The 21735-nt window shown below is 37.2% G+C and overlaps 1 protein-coding gene across 2 annotated transcripts in view; it reads left to right on the top strand.

Annotated features, from left to right (window-relative positions):
• Positions 1 to 2004: 2004 nt before the first annotated feature.
• The window catches only part of CUL4B (cullin 4B), a 32457-nt gene continuing 12726 nt past the window's right edge, over positions 2005 to 21735 (top strand). Inside the window, exons 1-12 of one of the 2 annotated variants that reach the window (XM_018044199.1) lie at positions 2005 to 2151; positions 2904 to 3449; positions 5436 to 5551; positions 15089 to 15192; positions 15832 to 15901; positions 16635 to 16708; positions 17511 to 17673; positions 17955 to 18044; positions 18285 to 18367; positions 18985 to 19052; positions 20232 to 20350; positions 20955 to 21147. In XM_018044199.1, the coding sequence (XP_017899688.1) occupies positions 2124 to 2151; positions 2904 to 3449; positions 5436 to 5551; positions 15089 to 15192; positions 15832 to 15901; positions 16635 to 16708; positions 17511 to 17673; positions 17955 to 18044; positions 18285 to 18367; positions 18985 to 19052; positions 20232 to 20350; positions 20955 to 21147 (1654 nt within the window). In that variant the 5' untranslated portion in view covers positions 2005 to 2123. Of the gene's footprint in view, positions 2152 to 2727; positions 3450 to 5435; positions 5552 to 15088; positions 15193 to 15831; positions 15902 to 16634; positions 16709 to 17510; positions 17674 to 17954; positions 18045 to 18284; positions 18368 to 18984; positions 19053 to 20231; positions 20351 to 20954; positions 21148 to 21735 lie in introns of those variants that run through there. The other variant, XM_005700344.3, reaches the window with a different exon arrangement.

The following is a 21735-nucleotide window of genomic DNA, read 5'->3' as shown; positions in this document are numbered from 1 at the left end:
GTACCACTTTTGAGCTATTATCAGTTGGCCCATCCATATAACCTTCTAAGGAATATAACTACATAAATGAGAATGACCTTTATCATTTAGTCCTGAAAATTGGCCAGTTAATCTTCCCTGATGAAGACATGGTGTTATTTTATTCTCATTCAATGAAATATTCAACTCAATAAGTATTTACTCTGCATTTACAGTTGTTCAGCACCATGTGAAATGTGAGACACAATAAGGGAGGGTTTAATATTTTGGGACACCTTCCCTGGCCTTAAGAGCTTACATGTCTCATATTGGGCAGGAAGAACAACATGGCACATGCAAAACAAATAGGAGCCCAATCTTTCCACTTTGAGGCCTCTTATCTCTCTTCTCTGTGGCCCTGGGCCCTAAGTTCCATTAGAGCCTTGCTTTCAGCCTGTTGTCATCAAACCGCGCACAGCTGGATAGCGGCCCAAGGTGGTACCTTTTCTAGGAGGATTTGCTTTTTAATGAAGGACTTTTTAAGACAATAAAAAGTGGAACTGTGTAAACAAAATTAGAAACTGACTTATTCTTAGGATTCTGATTTGTCTGTCTCAAACTATACAATACAAACTGCTTTTATTCCCTCACAATCCCGTTACTACCCTGCTTTTAAAAGCCCAGTTTGGTCTCCATACTGTCTACTTTGGCCTGCAGGGTAGACTCCAAAATTTTTTACTTCACCTGCCAGGCATCCTTGAGCCTCATCTTTCTTACTTCCAACCAGACATACTATTTTCCAGCCTCACTGCATTTTTCTTATTTCCATAAAGAGGCCAGGTCGTTTCACAGCTCCCTGCTTTGCCCCTGTTTCCACTGCCCAGGGTGCCTTTCAGTCCTCTCCCCTCGTCTTTTTGGCAGCTCCCTCTTTGAGACCCAACATAAACTTCAATTCCTCTGTGAAGCTCAAACTATTCTAGACTTCTCTCAAATGTCTTTCACCTGTTCCCACGGAACTTTGTACGTTGGTTATAGTACTGTTATAGAAACTTAATTTTGAAACTCTTCTCCCACTGCTTCTCAGTGACAGGACCTGGTATTGTGTCTGGCATACGAAGTGTTTTGGTACATGCTCCTTGAATGTTTCTGTGGTTAGGAAGAGCAACAGGTTGGGAAATTTAGTTTTGTTTGCCAGGTTCTCCTACCTCCCCTTCCCCAATACCCTCGGGTTAAAGAAAAACTCCCAACAAGGGATTTACGTGGCTTATTGTTGTTAATATAACCAAATTTAAAGGTTTGTTTTTAGGATTAATGTTTTAAAATTTGGGCTTGTGTACTATATTGGTACAAAACATTGACTTTTACCGATATTGCTCTCTTAAAATGTCTGGAGAAATAACATGAACCAGGATTTCGTAAAAAGAAGTGGCTTTGTTTAGTCTGTAAATTACCGACCGGGTTAACGGCTGATGGGAGTTGGAGCTGGGATTGGCCCTAGGAATTGTGCTAGAGCGACGTGTTAGTTACCTTCCTGTTTCTTGGCCTTAAAATGCACCCTTTTAACTCTAGCCAGCCATCTTAGAGAATGCTTCCGGTAGGGTAGGAAGGTAACAGGATTTGCATGTATATTACTGAGAAAAGTATCAAAACTCAGTATTGAGTCAGCGCTGTCCTTGACATGAAAGAGAAACAATGTATAGCTCAACTGAATGAAACACTTTTATCCTCTTTGTATCTAAGCTCTTTTCCTTTTTCCTGTCCTATCTTAACATCTTGACATCCTCCCTAGCATCAGGCATAATGGCATGACTATGTTTTCCTCCATTTCGAGTTACTCCTCTCGCCTTGCAACCCCTCCTTATTCCTTTATCTCTTTCAAAGTTTCTGTTCTCCGTTCCTTTACTTTTACTCCCTCCCTCCCTCTTATTTTCCCAGCTAGCTCACCCCGCCCCTCACCGTCACCACCTTCCCTCCCCTGCAGACTCCTTCCCGCTCCTGCTCCCGCCACCACCCCTCCCTGCCCGCCTCGCATTCTGGAAGCTCCAATCCGGAGCTCCGAAGGTGTCTCGAAGGCCCGCCCCCTCCTTCCTTTCCCCTTCTCTGCCCCCCCTTCTCCCTCCCCCCCCCAAGTCCTGCAGACCTGGGGGCTTCGGGATCTGGGCGCTATGAAAAGTGTCTGCCCAGTCACTTCCGGTAAGGGCGTTGCGGTGCGAAGCTTCCCGCGGGACCTTTTTAGGAGAGGGTGGGAGTTATCGGTGGGCCGGGGGAGGAGAGTGCTGCCTAGGAAGGGGAACTGGAGAGGGAGGGGTAGGGAGAGCGAGTGCGAGGGCAGAAGCGCGAGCGTCTCCGGCGCCTCAGCGGCCCCTTTCCCACCGCCTCCCCCCACTCCAGCTCCCCCGCCCCCGGGCGCCTGCAGTGTTGCTCTCCACCCCCCCTTTCGCGGACTGACGCCGCTCCTCCCTCGGCGCCGCGTGACCGGAAGTGGCGCCATCTTTAGCCTCCTGTGCTATTGACAATAACAAGCTCCGGTTCTCTCCCCCTCCCCCTTCCCCCCAAGCACTGCATCTCCCCTCCCAGAGAGAGGGAGAAAAGGAGGAGGAGCTGCAGCCTCACAGACTTACTGAGTCGCTCCTGCAGAAAGGGGGGAGAGAGACTGAAAAGCAGGGGAGGGGGACGGCACGGCCGTTTACCTGTCTGCCTCCTCATTCGCTCTCCCCCCTTGTTCTGCTCACTCCTGGTGTCAGCCTATCCTCCTTCCCAAACCCTCCCATTCCCCGGGTGGAGCCCCCCCTTCACTTTCCTTCTCGTCCTCTGTGTTTCTCCTCTCTTTATTCCCTTCCCCCTCTAGCATTGCCACCTTCTCTCCTACACGCACGCAGGCATATAAACGTAGGTTTTTGATGCTCGTCTGCCTGTTGACCCCGCTATTTTCATGTTTCCAACAGGTTTTTCTTCCCCCAATCCCTCAGCTGCTGCTGCTGCTCAAGAGGTCAGATCAGCCACTGATGGTAATACCAGCACCACTCCGCCCACCTCTGCCAAGAAGAGAAAGTTAAACAGCAGCAGCAGCAGTAGCGGCAGTAACAGTAGTAACGAGAGAGAAGACTTTGATTCCACCTCTTCCTCCTCTTCCACTCCTCCTTTACAACCCAGGGATTCGGCATCCCCTTCAACCTCGTCCTTCTCGTGCCTGGGGGTCCCAGTGACTGCTCCCAGCCACGTACCGATACAGAAGAAGCTGCGTTTTGAAGAAAACCTGGAGTTTGTAGGGTTTGATGCGAAGATGGCTGAGGAATCCTCGTCCTCGTCCTCATCTTCACCAACTGCTGCAACATCTCAGCAGCAGCAACTTAAAAATAAGAGTATATTAATCTCTACTGTGGCTTCGGTGCATCATGCAAACGGCCTGGCCAAATCTTCCACCACCGTCTCTAGCTTTGCTAACAGCAAGCCTGGCTCTGCTAAGAAGTTAGTGATCAAGAACTTTAAAGGTAATCAGGGCCAAAATCCATGATCACGTACTCAGGATTTGACACTTGAGTGGTCACGTGCTCTATTTATGCTAATATGTTAAACAGTATAGAGGTGGCCTAATGTTTTATGCATAATCAATGAGGAGGAGGGAGGTCCTTTTTGGGTGGAGGGTTCATTTTCCGGGGGTGGTTAGTATCCTTCTGCTGAAGCGTACACCAGGTATTTCTGTGCAGTATCTTGAGGTCTGTCTCAGCCTGTTGTATCTGATCTGTTATTCTTCATAACATTGACAGTCGGTATGATTGATCCGGATTTTACAGGTGAGAAATTTGTACTCTAAAAATGTTTATTTATTTCAGGTGCATAGTGAATCTTGGCACTGCTGTGATTTTTATTTTTATGCTTCAGTAGGCCATATTATCTAGTCCCTAGAAATTCAGGTAGCAATAGTGATCTTTTGATGTTCCAAGAAGTCTTTTGGTTAGATTTATAATGTTGAATACTACATTCTTGAAACTCATGGAAGCAGTAGTTGGAGAAAAGTATTTATGATCTCTGCATTTCTTTCCAAAGGTAGGGTTTGGAAATGAAAAATATTGTGTATACACAGAAGTAGTAACTCTAGTAGTAAGTCATCTATTTTTTTTAATCACTGAAATGGGTTTTAAAGTAATCTATTGAGTGTGTTTCGGTTTCTCTGCCTGACTTTTTCAACACCTTAACTGGCAACTAATGCTACAATGTTTATTAAGTGGAGAAGTCAAATGAATGAACTAAAGTAATATTGACCAGATCAGTGCCTTGCGACTAAATATTAGTATTGAGAAAATTAGATTCCCCGTGCTTGTATTTTGACCATTAGCGTAGAAATCAGGAATATGCTCTATTTTGTCTCAAGCAAAGGGATGTTGATTTTTTAACCTTTTCTTTTTCCTATCACTCCCAGTCCCACCTCCAGGCTCTCAAGTGTTGTAATCTTGCTGATTTAATAGTAGACCTTTCTGAAGTAAATATGAATTGTAATTGACTAGCTTGTTCACTGTTTTACTTTAAATATATCAATTTAGCAGCCAAGGATTTTTAACGAGATGAGCTATGACCCTAATTGTATTTGTATACTGGTCTCAGAGATTTTGTTTGAGTTTTTGTTTCTCCCCCTCCTAAACTGCAACACATTATTAAGGTATCTAGAAACAATTGCTGGTCAAGGAAGTTTAAATTAAAGCCTGGATTAAGATGTTCCTGTTCATTCTGAAAGTGCTACATAGGTTCTGGAGTTACCAGGATATTTTGATTTTCTTATATTTCATTCTGCTCATAAATGTAGTTTAAATTAAAACATGAATTAAGATGTTTCTCTCCATTTCTGTAGATGGTACATAAATATGGGAGTCAAATAGACCTGAATTAGAATCCCAGTTTTGCCATTGACCATCTGTGGTGACCTTGGGCAAACTTTAGTAAATGAGTCTTCCAGCCTCAGTTTTCCTTAGTTGCAATATAAGGATAATAATACCATCCTTAGGTCTATGGGGTCGCACAGAGTCGGACACGACTGAAGCGACTTAGCAGCAGCAGCAGCAGCAGCAGGACATTTTTAGGAAGATTAAGATGTTTATAAAGTACTTTGTACATAACAGGCACTCAGTATTTTAAATCTCAGGTACAAAATTCATGTTGACTTAGGTTTTACACATGATGGAATAGGATCAGGATTAGTTTTATCTGTCATTTTCAGATTTTTATCTTTTGAAACAATTCAGACAATAGAAAAAACTCTCACCTTCAGTTTTAATAGGTGAGATAAAATGACTTACACAGTGTTCTGGCATTTGAAATTTTATTACTAAGCCTAAATATAATGGTTACTGTAATAATTAGGTATGATAATTATAAACATCACAATTTACACTTGGAGAGCAATAATACTAGTAGTTTATAGATCCTTTTGTTAGTATATCTTGCATGTTATTCTGATTATCAACCTTTTATATATCATCTAGATAAGCCTAAATTACCAGAAAACTACACAGATGAAACATGGCAGAAGCTGAAAGAAGCAGTGGAAGCTATCCAGAATAGTACTTCAATTAAGTACAATTTAGAAGAACTCTATCAGGTATGTCTGGATGTGGATAACCAGATTTGGTTAGTGTAAATTGAGGCGCAGTGCATATGGAGTTTACTTTCCGAAATGGGTGCTTATGTAGATTTTTTGTTCCCTTCTCGTTCCAATTGCTTGATTAATGCATACACTGTTTTATAAACAGACCGTATATTCTGACATCAACTATGGCTACAGTCTGATTGGTATAAATTGGGCTTATCTTGGACCCTTCTAATTAGGATTTACAGTTAGGAGTACCTTGGTATAGTAAGTTTTATCTGTAATAGAAACCTATAGCTTGGATCCCAAAGATAATTTCTGGTGACATTTTCTGTTGTGATACTTCTTGCTAAGTGGTGTTACCTATAGGAAAGGCCTCAAGAAATGCTGTATACTTTATTCTACCTCTTTCCTGTTAGCATGTTTTTGTCATTTATTTTTCTTTTTCTGTTTGTCTTATCTCTTGGCCTACAAGACACACCTTAGCCCCCAAAATGACCAGCAGGTTGTTCATCAACTTGGTCTGAGGTTCAGACTTGTTTCTTTTGTTTAACAAATGGATCTGTCCTTGAAATGTTTAACTTAAAAATACAGTTACTGATTTAGACTTCTGTTACCAAGATACTTTGCCCTACTGTATTTTTGCCACAACCAGTTCAAGAAGTTACTTTCCATTCTGGTGTCAACAGTTTGATATTTTTAAAAACTGCTGCACAGTCCAGTGGCTTGAGTTTTTGTATTGATGAGTATCTTGTAAGAAATTATGTTGGTCCAGTTTATCAAAATTTGTAGTTTTCATCTATTCATTTTAGTTGAAGAAGTAGTATGGTGATGGACAAATAGTGGATCAGGAGTCAAAAGACAAAGGGATCTAGTTTTGGCTGTATTAGCCTGCGATCTTGGGCAAGGTATTAAACCTCTCTCAGCTTCTGTTTCCTCCTCTGTAAACAGGGGGAAGAACTGCTGTATCTATTTCACCAAGTTGCCCATAGGACTCAAATAAGATGTTTGTGAAAAATACCATGAAGCACTATGATAGAAATATAAGTTGATGTTATCACTAGTTATTTCATAAGCCACAGTATGGTTTTTTTACTTACAGTGTGTCAATTGAGATCACCAGTTTCTGTTTATATTTAAATAAAATATATCAGTACATGCCAAACTCAGAATGGTGCCCGCTGCATAGTAATAATGCTGTGTGGTACACAGAAGTGTCAGGTAATAGTAGTAGTACTAAGGTATTACTAAGGATAAGCCCACCTCATTTGGCTGTGTTGGTACATTACACATGTGGATCCTGAGTTGTACAATAATAAATGTAGAATTGCAGTTAGACTTGAAGCGGTTATGTGATCCAGTGTCTTTTCTTCATATAGTGTCTATGATAGCCTACAAAGTAGGGTTATCTCGTTTAAGCATTATAGAAACACTTTGTGAACTAGATAAGGCAGTAGTTATTATCCCCACTCTATGAGGAAATGAAATCTCAAAGGGACTCTATGCACTGGAGAGCATATTGGCAGAGCAGGGGACTTAAACTGAGATGCCCAAATTTTTAGTCCAGTGCACGCACTCCACATGCCTCTGTAGTGCAGTGTTTGAAGCAAATAAATACTCTTACTTTAGGGGGAAAAAACTCTGTCATCAGAGAAGGTAATTTTTGTTCATACATGCATGTATATGGTGTTTCTTTGGATATGCTGGCATACAGCTTTAATTTCAGTAATGTGTTACATATTTCATGTTTATAACATTTAGTTTCTAAGTTTTATTTTTTAATTGGTGGAAAATTGCTTTACAGGGTCAAGTTGGTTTCTGCTGTACAACACAAATCAGTCATAATTATATATCCATATATATATATATATATATATTCTCTCCCTCTTGAGTGTCCCTCCCCTCCCCTCATGCCACCCCCCTGGGTCATCACAGAGGGCCAGACAGGGCTCCCCGTGTTCTGTAGCAGCTTCCCACTATCTGTCTGTTTTACACGTGATAGTGTACATATGTCGGTGCTACTTTCTCAGTTCATCCCTCGCCTTCCCCTGCTGTGTCCACAAGTCCATTCTCTACTAGGTTTCATCGACTACCATTTTTCTAGGTTCTATATAAGTGCCTTAACACACGATGCTTGTTTTTAGCATTGTGATGATTGTAGTTGTTAATGAACTCTATTTACTTTACTTTGAATATTTTTCCGGAGCTTGCGGGTTAAAAACTATTTTTCCTGATAATTTTTTTTTTTTTGGCCATGCAGTGTGGTTTGTGGAATCTTAGTTCCCTGACTAGGGATAAAACCTGCACCCCCTACAGTGGAAGCACGGAGTCTTAACCCCTGGACTGCCAAGGAAGTCCCTTTTCCTGATAAATTGTTTCTGTTAAATCTCTTTATGTTTCAGGAGCTCATAGCTCACATTTTTTGTGTGTTTTTCCTTTCTTATACTTCGGAACTTCTATCTGGTGTTGTTCAGTTGCATTTCTTTAGCCTAAAATCAGTTATAACTTTTCACTGTTAGCATTTTTAATAATACTTTACTACTTCTGCTATAATCAATCTAAAAGCATTTGTTTCTAGCTCTTTTGTTGTTTTCTACCTTAACTTTGTAAATGCTACTTTGGATTGTTTTCAGAAAAGATTATACTGAGATGTTCAAGTTCAAAAAAGAGGATAAAAAAGTTAAACTGTTTCATGCTATCTGGATTTCAGGTGCTTGTTTGATTTTTGAGTGGTTGAAATGTAATTTAAAAGTACTCTCCTAAAATTGAAACAATATAGAAATATGTAACATACCAAACAAAAGTTCTCCAAACTCCTTGTTCCCCACCTCTCTCTCTATCCTTGATGTAAATACTTATTTGGCATATGTCTATGCAGAACTTTTTTCTATGAATGAAAAACCATTTTGCTTTAAAGCATAAGCAGGGAAGTCTTCCCTAGTGTAGATTGCATATACTTCCTCTTAAGTTTTTAATTTCTAGGAAAGACTGAGTATATTTGCAATAAGTAAATGTCATCTTTTAAAAGTGATTCAAAGTGAGACTTATCTTTCCTCCACAACCTTGAAATTCTGTAAGAGTGAGACAGTGGTTCGTGTTGTTTTGGTTTGAATATTTTTGTTTGCTTGTTTATTTTTTAATATTTATTTATTCTTCATTGTGGCATGCAAACTCTTGGCTGTGGCATATAAGGTATAATTCCCTGACCAGGGATTAAATTTGGGCCCTCTGTATTGGAAACACGAAGTCTTAGCCACTGGACCACCAGGGAAGTCTATGCTTCTTTATTTTTGATTGATAGGAGTATGGTTAAATGCACTGACTTTTGAATTGATCAGCCTGCCTTAGATTAGAGATCTGCAACTCATAATAACTTCGGGTCAGTTTCTTCTCTAAGCCTTGGTTTTCTCATTTGCAAAACAGGGAGACTAACACTACCTGTATGGCATGGTTGTAAATAAATACTGCGAAAAAGTACTTAACTACTCAGCCTGCTATATGTCTGTGTCATCGATGATGATAATGATAATAAATAGTATTTGAGTCTTTAAAAAAAAGATATCTTTATTTTGAGATTACATTTTATTATACAGCTCTAAAACCACACATTTTTAAATTCTAAATCCACACTAGGCCAGAACAGCTGGCTGGTAAATAGATTACATTTCAAAGGTGTGTCAGAAAACATCATTAGCCAAACTGAAAAAATAATAGAAAAAGAAAAGAACTGTCTAGGAACAGTGTCCCTCTGCACTTCTCAAGAATGTGTCTTGTTTTTACATGTGGTGTCTTAATAGTTGGAATCTTGGTTTTAGTGTGTGACTTTTTTTACTAAGTAATATTTTAAGTAATGGGATTATTTTCCTCATGTTCTCAGCCTTGTGTGAGTAGCTGTGTAGTGTTTGGGGGTTTTTTGATAATTTTTTAAAATTTACTTTCGGCTGTGCTGGGTCTTCATTGCTGTGCCGGTGTTTCTCTAGTTGGAGCGAGCAGGGGCTTCTCTCTAGTTGCAATGCTCAGGCTTCTCATTAAGGTGGCTTCTCTTGTGGAGGACAGGCTCAATAGTTGTGGCGCATGGGCTTAGTTGCTCCATGGCATGTGGAATATTCCTGAATCAGGGATGGAAGCTGTGTCTCCTGCATTGGCGGGCAAATTCTTTACCACTGAGCCACCAGGGCAGCCCCTGTGTAGTGTTTTTAAATCAGCTGCCTTTTTTGGAGCTGGCTGGTTATTTCTATATGAAAGTGTTACATTTATTCTTAATATAAATGTCTAATTCTTATCTTTGAAAATAAGTTTAGTTCCTACTTCAGATCTGATGAAAATAATTCATTAATAATGGGAACTCTTGTTTGCTTCTTGTGAAATAAATATTAAAAATAGAGCCAATTAGTGATTGTAAATGAATCAGTTAGTGATTTATTAATCAGTGGATGGCCACAATACTAGAAAGAAATAGTGCATCCATCCAAGTATAGTTTATTTCCCATTGTAAAATGGGTTTCTTAAGCAGTCATTGGATATGGGAGACTAGGTAGATTCTTAGCAGAGATGATTATTCTGTGTTGATCACTAGCTATTGTGTTCTGTAAGTTTAACTTGATATTTTTAAGCTTGCTCTGTCACATTACTATTACTCCTGTTTTTACTGAATTGTTAATACTATCCCTGCTATTTATCCCACTACAAATTCTTAGTCCTTGATAATTTGTCTTATTTAAGCTGTTTTTACTGGATGTAAAAAGAAAAATAATTTAGGTTTTATTATTTGGCTTCCTTCCTTCTTGTAATTCTCAGTTTTTGATTTATTTTAATCATTTTAGCCATTTTTACTAAATGTAAAAAGACATAATTTGAGTTTTATTGCTATATCAATTGAAAAGTTTTGTGATGTGTGTTTTCTTTCTCTATTTAAGTATATGGTTTGAAAAATAAGCCCCAGTTCATTAGATCAGTGACCAGAGTTCAGCACCCTGGAGGGAATTGAATCTTTCTTAAGTGTCTCTTGTTGCTGAATCAGAAAATTTTCTAGATTTCCTCCCTTACCATTAATTTTTGCGTTCTTTGTATTTTTTATCCTTGTTTTAATCTTCAGTTTATTATTTCCAGTCGTCTTAACCTCATTTCCCACTCTTCGTCCTAAATGGGAGCTTATGTGCCTTTGCTGTTTCTTAAATCTTGTATTCCATAAAGCATCAAATTTCAGGAACTATAGTTTTGTATTTCATTTACTACACATTTATATTTTCTTTGGAGTTTTGTTTGTTTTTCTTCAGATAAACATGTTTCTGATGCATCCTGAAGGGAAGAGGCTGGGATTTGGAACAATAAAAGTTAAAACCTTATTAAAATGTTCTTATTTTATAGCTGACACCTACAAAAAGGATTTAAGGCAGCATATTTAACCAGTAGTGATTGGGAGCTTAAATAAAAAGATAGTTTTATTTAAGAGTCTTATAGAACTAAATATAAATAGTTACCTGTGCAATGAGGTTATATTAGTAATAATTATACTAGATCAAACTTCCAAGGATTTCCAGAGTGTTTAGTGAAGTGTAAAATAAACCATTTCTAAAATTCCTTTTCAAAGATCTGAAATAAAATAGAGTTTACCTCAAACTCCTAAGTGGTGATTTAACTCTTATTCGTATTTCTACCCCAGCACCTAACAGGATAGAGTTCTTAGTAAACACCCCATTCTTCTTGAGTCAGTGACTGTTTACTATGTGCAAAGCTAGACAAATGCCATGGACATACAGAGATCAGTTAGTCCTTGGCTGCTGAGGTCTTTATATTCTAGTAGGCTCATGAAGTTAGTAGTTCATGACCAGCATTTTTTTTAAAGAAGTAAAATAGAAAATATCAGAGTAGGTCACATATAGTAATGGTAAATGCAGGTTCATGAAGATATTGTTTTGTTTATATAAATTTATTTTATGTGCAATGGATTGTGACAAAAAATGTATTTCTTATTGTGGCTTGTCAAAAACTTTTGGAAGCCACTATTTTAGGCACACATGATTGTTCCAAACAAACCTTGCTTGAAAGTGAGGAAAGTAGAGTATTTAGATCACAGGATGTATGGAAGATTATAAAGCGACATGAGAGTAAATAATGGTAATATTGAACCTTGAATTCCATGCTAGAAAGTATGATGGTGGGAAAGATAGTGTTTTATTGGGGGAGGCAAATACTTAAATTTTTTGAATATTTTATACATTCATCTGGCTCAAAACCCAAAAACTATGAGAGAGCACGTAGTGAAAAGTTTCACTTCCACTCCAACCTCCCTGCCCCAGCAAACAAATGTTATTAGGGGTATCATTCCAGAAATGTTACATGTGTGCAAAAACAGATGTGTGGAGGTTTTCTCAATTTTCTTTTTTATATATACATAATGATAGTAGACCACTATTCAGCACCACACCATGCAGTCCTTTGTATTTTTTATACCTGTTAGGCAATTTCTCCGTAACAGTACCTGAAGAGCTTGATAGAAAAGTTCTCAAAGATGGAAAATTACTGGATCTGGTCTATATGTTAAGCAGTCAAGGCTAAATTAGAGACTGGTAAGGGGTTCTGTTCCATCTTGACCTTCAAAACTCACCTTAGATCCTCCTGCCTTGGCCTTTCCTTCTTTTATTGCTTCTAATAACTTAAGCCTGGTGACAGAGGGATGGTTGAATGGCTTCACCAATGCAATGGACGTGAACTTGGGCAAACTCCAGGAGATGGTGAGGGACAGGGAAGCCTGGTGTGCTGCAGTCCGTGGGGTTGCCAAGAATTGGACACGACTTGGTGAATGAACAACAACAATCTTAAACCGCTTTCTAACTAAGCACGCATGAAGCCATATGCATATAATGAGCGTGCACATGCACTTGGTTGCTCAGTTGTGTCCAAATGGTAACCCACTCCAGTATTCTTGCCTGGAGAATCCCATGGACGGAGAAGCCTGGTGGGCTACAGTCCACAGGGTCGCAGTCAGACATGACTGAGCGACTTCACTTTCACTTTCATTTTTCATGGACTGTAGCCTGCCAGGCTCCTCTGTCCATTGAGTTCTTCAGGCAGGAGTACTGGAGCAGGTTGCCACTTCCTACTCCAGGGCATCTTCCCAACTCAGGGATCGAACCTGCATCTCTTGAATCTCCTGCATTGGCAGGTGGATTCTCTACCATTGCTCCACCTGGGCCCAATTCTCTTTTTCTCACTATTCCCATAAGCTCTTTATCCGCATCCCTCTGGGTCTTTGGAACTCCACCTCTTTACTGCTGCTCAGCAAGCCTTTCCTGACTTTTCCCTGCCATAAAGATTGAGTTAGAGACCTCACCTCTATGTTTATCCCCATCATAGCATCTAATAGTGTGTTGTAATTACATATTTTCTGACCAGTTTTCACTTTACGCTGTAAGCCTCTTCTGTGTGTAGGACACATTGCTAGTTATAAGTACATTAGTTTTTTGAATATTTATTATATTCACCTGGTTTAGAGCCCCAGAAGTATTAAAGAACATACAGGTACATGAGCCCATGGTCTGGTCTCTTTCTGTCATTAAGGAGAGTTGGAGGCCAGGATATACACATTAAAAGATACAGTGTTGATTCAGTGACAGGTCAGTATGGTATGATTGTTGGTAGTGCCATACGAGTCATTGGTAGCTGAGACAGTTAAGGAAAGTTTATTGGAAGAAGTGGAACCTAGCTGAGTAGTAAGGGAATGTGGTATCCTGTATGAGAAGATAAACAGGTGGGATGAGAACTAACGTATGGAAGAAAGTATCACAGCAGAAGGGAATGGTAGAAGTAGGACTTGGAAAAGTACTTGAAGTGGGAAATGTGAAGAAAATGCACTACAAAGACAATTTAAGCAGGGAAACAAGAAATGCTGAGAAAATCAATCATTCAAAAGGAACACCAAGATACAATGAGAAGACTACTAAAGGAGGAAGAGAGTCCATAGGGGATCATTGTGAACCAGTCAGGCACATGAAATAAACACACTCTTAGACATTTGTGGCCTGACCCAAGGCCCCATTGTAAGTGGTGGCCAGCAGGAACTTAGCTTCCTTATTCCTCGTTAGCTGCTGGATCTAAGTGGTCTGCTATTTGCTGGTAAGGTGTAGCACCTTTCCTCCTTTAGTATAAGTGGTTTCATTTAAGCTTTCTTTTCATTTATGAGTTTATTTGCTGGACCTGCATGCTGGGAATATGACTTCCAACTACATATTTATAAAATTCCAATCCAACCAACAGGACTTGGATGGTCCGTTAGAGTCAATTTTAATGGAATTTTTGCCTTCTGTTGTGGTGAGAAATCCTCAAGTGTTACACTTAAGTCATTACTAGTTGGAATTGTAGATTATTTCAGAGTTCTACCATGCCTGTTGTATTAAATTTGAAAGTCTTTTCAGGAAAAAAGACACAGATGTGTATAACGGACTTTTGGACTCAGAGGGAGAGGGAGAGGGTGGGATGATTTGGGAGAATGGGAATTCTAACATGTATGCTGTCATGTAAGAATTGAATCGCCAGTCCATGTCTGACGTAGGGTGCAGCTTGCTTGGGGCAGGTGCATGGGGATGACCCAGAGAGATGTTGTGGGGAGGGAGGTGGGAGGGGGGTTCATGTTTGGGAACGCATGTAAGAATTAAAGATTTTAAAATTTAAAAAAAAATAAAAAATTAAAAAATAAAAATAAAAATAAAATAAATTTGAAGTCTTTTGATACACCTAAGAAGAAACTCAGTGAAATCTCAGTTTTGTCCTTTTGGGATTTGACTATAAAAGACCAATCCAACAATTAGAAGAAATAAAAATTCAGTATTTCTTTAGTAATTAATGTTTATTCCATTGTGCAAAATTTAAAACGTCTTTATTTAAATATTCTTAAGCTGCAGTGTTGGAGATAAATCCTTGTATAATTATTTCATTCTTATAACACTGCTTGCAACAAATTCTGGATTGCTCTGTTCAGGAAAACCAAAGAAAGTATAAATAAATTTAAATTCAGTGGTAGTTGGACTGCCCAGTGAAAGTGAAAGTCACTCAGTTGTGTCCAACTCCTTGCAACCCCATGGACTATACAGTCCATGGAATTCTCTAGGCCAGAATACTGGAGTAGGTAGCCTTTCTCTTCTCCCCAAACTATCTAATAAACAGTTGGTAAAATTATTTTTCAAACTCAAAATGAAATTCTGCTTAGAAAAACAATTAACATTTTTATGAATAACACAGAATTTATATGTAGCAGTTGTTATAAATTCAGTGTCTTTACAAGTGGAGAATTTGGCTTTATTCCCCCCATACTTAAACTGTACTGCCAGAATAAACAGATTTGGGGAGGGGTGGTATACTACACTGGTTATGAAAAAAGTTCACTAATTGCATTGATATTTGGTTGTTTTACCTTGTGTTTTAAATGGATGACATCCTTTTTAATAAGTTAACATGGTAGAAATAAATAATAGGAATTAGATGTAAATAATCAAGAAATATATATACAGAGATACATTCACTCCTTAAGAAAGTATGTGTTTAATTTTGCAGGCTGTGGAAAATCTCTGTTCTTACAAGATTTCTGCAAACTTGTACAAACAGCTGAGACAGATTTGTGAAGATCACATCAAAGCACAGATTCATCAGTTCAGAGAATATCCTTTTAAAAACAAAAAACCTTGTATTTTCATCTTTTCCTCCCTCTGTCCCTCACTTTTTAAACCAGCTTAAAATGGAATGCCTATGTTTTGTAGATTTGTTGGGTTTTGTTCATCTTGCCTCTAGGGAAACGAAGTAAAATTTCACTTTTTACCTCTAATTAGGGTCCAAATCTACATTGTACCACTAACGTAAATAAAATTTCTTTATGTCTTTACCCTTATTGTCCTCACAAATTTCCATTTGAGGAAAGATAATCAGGAAATAATGAACTGAAAACACAATGCTCAATTACATCTAAGACTTGCTTTTTGTTGTTTTGTTTTGACCTTGTGGCATGTGGGTTCTTAGTTCCCAACCATAGATGGATCAAACTCATGGCCCCTGGAGTGAAAGCACAGTCTTAACCACTGGATCACCGGGGGAGTCCCTAAGACTTGTTTTTAAAGGTTTTTTTCTTTCTTAGTGGACTCTAACATGTTTTTACAGTTTAAGAAGTAGCATTTTGTTCTATAAGTACTATTTAGTTTCATTTAATATGTAGGGCTTTCCATATTTAAGACAAATGTGCTCTTAAACATTGCATGTATTACTTGTCCTAAGCATTTTTAAAATATCCTTAACGTGTATCTCACAGACTCTTTGGATAGTGTTCTTTTTCTGAAGAAGATTGATAGATGTTGGCAGAACCATTGTAGGCAGATGGTAAGGTGGCAAAAAGTATTACATTTCAGTTAAATATTGTAGTTAAAATAAGTTTCTTCAAATACAAGAATATTAGTTTTAAAAGTTTTGCAATAGGGGGACTTAAAACTAATTTTGGTTGAGTTTTCTACTTTAAAATGGCAAGTTATGGGTAAACCAGTATTTTAGAATGACTTATACCTTAGAATCATTTTTATTTTTGTAGCACTATAAATGTTACATTTTGTCAATCTTAATGGCTATCCCACCTGTTATTTGGTTACCTAGCAAAGTGCCTACTGGTCCTGCACTTTAGCTTATTCACATCACAACCTTTCCTTTTTCCCAATCTGGTATTATATTAAACCTTATATTCTGCAAGTTAAAAATCTTAAAATCCATCCCACACACCCGAAATCCCACGTGTACAATTTTAAGAGTTTCACCCTGAGAACCGTTGCTGAGGAAAAATTATATGCCCCTTGATTCTGTTTTGATTTTTAGTTAATTTTCAAGTTGCAAAGAGGTCATAGACCATTTTAAGTGTCTTTTTTTTCCTAGAAACTACAGCAAGAGTTAAGATTTATTAATAGTTTAATTTAAAATGGTATGGGCATATTCTCAGATGTGTTAATCTGTATGTTTGATCCTAGTAGTCTAGTATATATACAAGTAAACCGTGCAGTCTTCTTTTATAAAATATATCAGCTTCACAACATATAAAAAATTGTTTGATTCTTTTTTTCATTGACAGATCATGATCAGGAGCATCTTTTTGTTTCTGGATAGGACTTATGTTCTTCAGAATTCAATGCTACCATCCATTTGGTAAGGATGCAAGAAAAAAAATTATGAAAAGATATGTTAACAAATCATAGTTAAATCTTAATTACACTAATAGAAGAGAGTAATACAGGGAATATTCTCCTAAAAACTCACATTTAGCTTCTAGACTTGTATTTATAGCAGTTTTACCTTCTTATTTATGTCTTCTCTGCTAATATTCATAGCTAACATTCCCTGAGTATATAAAAATTTATGAAGAAGTTTTTTTGTTAGCCAAAAGGATTGAAGTTTGCTCTGGACTGTCTGAATATGCATCATTTTGTTGCTGATCAAGAGTTCACTCATTATCTTTTAACATTATTAGGGAAAATTCCATGTATACACAAAAATAGAAGAGTATAATGAGCTCTTGCCCGCACCATGTGCCTAGCATTTACCTACAGCAATTATCAGCGTTCACTGATTTTTGAGTACTGAAGGCAGATGACAAATGAGCAATTAAGCCTTCATTACAAGTACAGTGAAGACCATTTTATAGCTTTGAACTAATTTTGTCTCTTGATTTGACCAAGGAAGAAATCCACCAAAGGAAATAAATCAATAAAACTTAGTTATGGAGGAAGATGGGAATTTAGCTTCAGTTCTCATTAAAGACAATGAGTTTCCTATATGCTTTAATCTAATAATATTATTTAAAATTAAATATGTGGATTTTATACTTCTACAGTTGTTGCTTCAAAGCCTGGAACCCTAATTAACATGTGGCGAGAAGTTAAGCAAGCTTCTCCAGAAGTGGTATCGTTTTAAATTAATTTAGATTTTGTGTATTTTTTTTTTATTTTAGGGACATGGGACTGGAATTATTTAGGGCTCATATTATAAGTGATCAGAAAGTCCAGAATAAGACAATTGATGGCATTCTTCTTTTGATTGAGAGGGAGAGGAATGGTGAAGCAATTGATAGAAGTTTACTCCGAAGCCTTCTAAGCATGCTCTCTGATTTGCAAGTAAGTTAACTACTTCACTTACTATAGAACTGATTGCTGTACCTAGTCTGATGTTTAAAAAACAAACACAGAATTTCCTGGCGGTCCAGTCGTTAGAACTCCATGCTCTCACTGCTGAGGGGCCTGGGTCCAATCCCTATTCAGGGAACCAAGATCCCACAAACCCCATGGTGCGGCCAAAAAAACTTTAAAACAGCCAGACTCATAATGCTGTTCACACAGAGGCATTCATAAACATTTATTGAATAATTGAGCTTCTTTACTTTGTTACCCTATCCCAGATTTATCAGGATTCTTTTGAACAACGATTTTTGGAAGAAACTAACCGACTGTACGCAGCTGAAGGCCAAAAATTAATGCAGGAAAGAGAGGTATTTAAAAGTGATGATGAATAAATCCACTGTGTCTCATAATAGACCCTACTTTTATAGAACGTAAGCTGCCCTTTCATTTATCTTCCAAAAGTAATGCTGCTATAATTTTACATGTGATTTTACATATGATTCAACCTTGTCACATTTGACAGGGCTACTCCCAGGATCTTTTGGACTTGACATTTACTAAATGATTTATGGGGAGGAAAACAATATATAAAAAACTTATCTTTGTAGGTTCCTGAATACCTTCATCATGTTAATAAACGTCTAGAAGAAGAAGCAGACAGACTTATTACTTACTTAGATCAGACCACCCAGTAAGTATTACACGCTCAGCCTAATAGCCTTAATCTGTGCTGTGGAATCACTTAAGGCACTTTGGGCATCCCAAATGTTAGTAAGTATTTTAAGGTAAAACTTAAGACTTTAACAGTTGTTTTCATAATGCAAACTTCAGGTTGTTCTTTTCCCTACTTAATTTTTTTAGTCAAGGATTTGATTATTGGTTGTCCATATGTGTTTAGCATGTAATTAAAAAATAGTATTAAAAGCTAATGTGATCTTTGACATCTTCAGGCTGATTAAAATTCAGCAAGTGTTCATAGGAGAAAGTATTTCTCTGCTTTCCTAAATATTACCAGCCAAGGAATTCCTATAAGCAGATAAATACTTCCTAGTAAAAGCAGAGAAGTTTAGGAAAAGCCAGCCATGGCAAGACCATGGAAATATTTATTTTGTGATATACCAAAATTTCGAAATACACAATGTTTTCCTTCTAGGCATAAAGTAGAGTAACTGAGCACAATAAATTTATACAGAAGAGTAGGAATACTGAAATTAACAAAGTGATCTAGTTACTTTTTTTATCCCCCAAGAGAGACTAAATTTTCAACAGAATCAAATGTCTAATTCTAAACTTTTTTTTTCCTTATAGGAAGTCATTAATTGCTACTGTGGAAAAACAACTTCTAGGAGAACACTTAACAGCAATTCTTCAGAAAGGTAATAAGAGATTACTTTTAAAATAGTAGCAAACAAGTAGAAACATTTTTAAAGCTTGCCTTTTTAAAGGTTTGATAGATTACTGCATTCCTGAGGTAGGACACAATGCTTTGCCCCCGTTCATCACAGTAAACTTTCAGGAGGTGCCTCTTTCCTTAACTTTAAAGATACAAGAAGTGAGATGAGAGGAGTCTTAACCAACTCCAGTAAAGAAACAGTAGGAATTTGGGGATTCTTAATTTTTAAGGAAAATTAAATAAGGAATAATAATAAGGAAATAGTAAATATTAAGTATTTAATATTAAAGTATATAAATATTAAGTATATTAAATAATAAGGAAATGCATTCCTTTTTGCACTGAAGTATTTTGTTTCTAGCATATAAAACCAAGCATGTCTATTAATCCTAAGTGATATATGCGTATACCCTGAATTTTACTTTAACAGTGTTACAAGTAGGCAAAAGTCTTACCTTTCCAGCCATCTTTTGTATAAAATATCTTAGAACTTTAATGCAGTTAATACTTTTATTTCATTCTGAAAATCAAATACTTTAGGATTCATTTAAACAGCCTATTGATGCATTATTTTTATATACCACAGGCCTTATCCAATACTCTGAAATATAACTGTGTATAGTAATACAAATATAATATGGCTATTGCACATATGAGGTATTTGTAACATGCATTTAAAAGTGAAGTGAAAGTCACTCAGTCATGTCTTACCCTTTGTGACCCCATGGACTATACAGTCCATGGAATTCTCCAGGCCAGAATACTGGAGTGGGTAGCCTTTCCCTTCTCCAGGGGATCTTCCCAACCCAGGGATCAAACCTGGATTTCCTGCATTGCAGGCGGATTCTTTACCATCTGAGCCACAAGGGAAGCCCAAGAATACCATATTTACACAGACCAATTTTTATAAGTTGGTTTATACATGTGATCTACTATGTTAAATGGTACAGACCTTTTGTTTTTATATAAGTTCCCTATATTTAGTTTTCACTTGGAAAGGTAATTATCTCTTTGAGTTTAATTCAAAGCACATTTCTATATTAAAATTCACAGACTAGTCATAGTTCAAACCAGTATCAGAATAATTTTAACTTCTTTTTCATTAAAATACCTGACATTTTTGTTCACTTTTTTTTAAAATACCAAATGTTTCAAAAATCAGGTTTAAATAACCTCCTTGATGAAAACCGAATTCAAGATTTATCTCTCCTGTATCAGCTCTTCAGTAGAGTTCGAGGTGGCGTTCAGGTTCTCTTACAACAATGGATTGAATACATTAAGGTATTAACATTAACCATTTTTTTTCCTCTCATGGCTTATAATCTGTACACTTAGAGTACATACGAATAAGTGTTTTCTTATTTATTAGATCCTTTTGTTTTTCAAGTAATGGGAGTTTTGAGAGCGGTCAACTTGAGAATGATAGCCATGTGGCAAATTAACAATAAAACAGTTCTCTTCTTGATGTCTGATGTGATTTCTAGCTCCAATAATTATAGTAGTGAATGTGGGAAAAGGAATAGGACTTTTTAAGGATCCAAATTTCTTTCCTTTGATCTTACACTGAAGGCATATTGCCATTTAAAAAAATTCAAGCTGACTTTAAAAGTAGGAAAAAAAAACCCTAGAAACTTCTACAATAAGACCCCATTATGATATTTTATACCCAGTGGCTATTCCTTACCTTGTGATTATAGATGAGTGGCATCAGTCTGGATGTTTTATCACTTTATCTTCTTTTCTTGATTTTAGAACCTGCTTTATTTTATTTAATTTTTTGAAATTTTAAAGTATGTGGGTATGTGTATACTTAAAATATGATTTGGGGGATTGTTTTCATTGCAGAGAATTAAATTCTAGTAAAAATTCATTTCTGTTTTTTTAGGCGTTTGGTAGCACTATTGTAATTAATCCTGAAAAGGATAAAACCATGGTTCAAGAATTGCTGGATTTTAAAGATAAGGTTGACCATATAATTGATATCTGTTTCCTGAAGAATGAAAAGTTTATCAATGCTATGAAAGAAGCATTTGAAACATTCATTAACAAAAGACCAAACAAGCCTGCTGAACTTATAGGTATTTTTCCACTCCCTTTTCCCATTTAATGTTCTTCTTTCATAAGGCTTTGTATATTAACATCTTTGTGCCATGTCTTTCAATAACAGTCTAATTTATTTCTAGTTGCTTAGTTGGTGGTTTCTAAGAAGCCGGATGCAAGGAGTAGTCCTTCATGCTAAAGAATATCTCAAAGCCCACATTATCAAACATGGTTTTTCTTTGTAAGACAGTACATTGGACCCTGTTTACTTTTTATATATAAAAAGCTTGATAGCTGTTTTACAAGCCTAGAGCAATTTAGAGGTGGGACAGGGTACTTTTTCTAGAGGCCCACACACAGGAAAGGCTAGCACAAAATTGCAGTTGCCAGTGAGAAAGAATGTTCAAGATGAAAATAAACCTAGGAATCTGGGCCAATTTAGAGTAAAGAGTGTGGTGTACTGCAGTTCTCAGTTTTCCCCACCTGGGTCAGAGGAGGAGGTACCTGAGAAGATCCTTCACTAAAAGGATGAAATTTTGTTGGTTTACTATTTACCCTTAAAATTTTTGCAATTTTTGCCTCCTACTCTGTAATGTATCTGATTTGTTTCAATAGAAAAGTAGTAT

This window comes from Capra hircus, assembly GCF_001704415.2.
Source record: "Capra hircus breed San Clemente chromosome X unlocalized genomic scaffold, ASM170441v1, whole genome shotgun sequence".
In the NCBI taxonomy this organism is placed as follows: Eukaryota; Metazoa; Chordata; class Mammalia; order Artiodactyla; family Bovidae; genus Capra; species Capra hircus.
The sequence above is the reverse complement of the archived record's forward strand: the minus strand, read 5'-3'. Positions and strand labels throughout refer to the sequence as shown.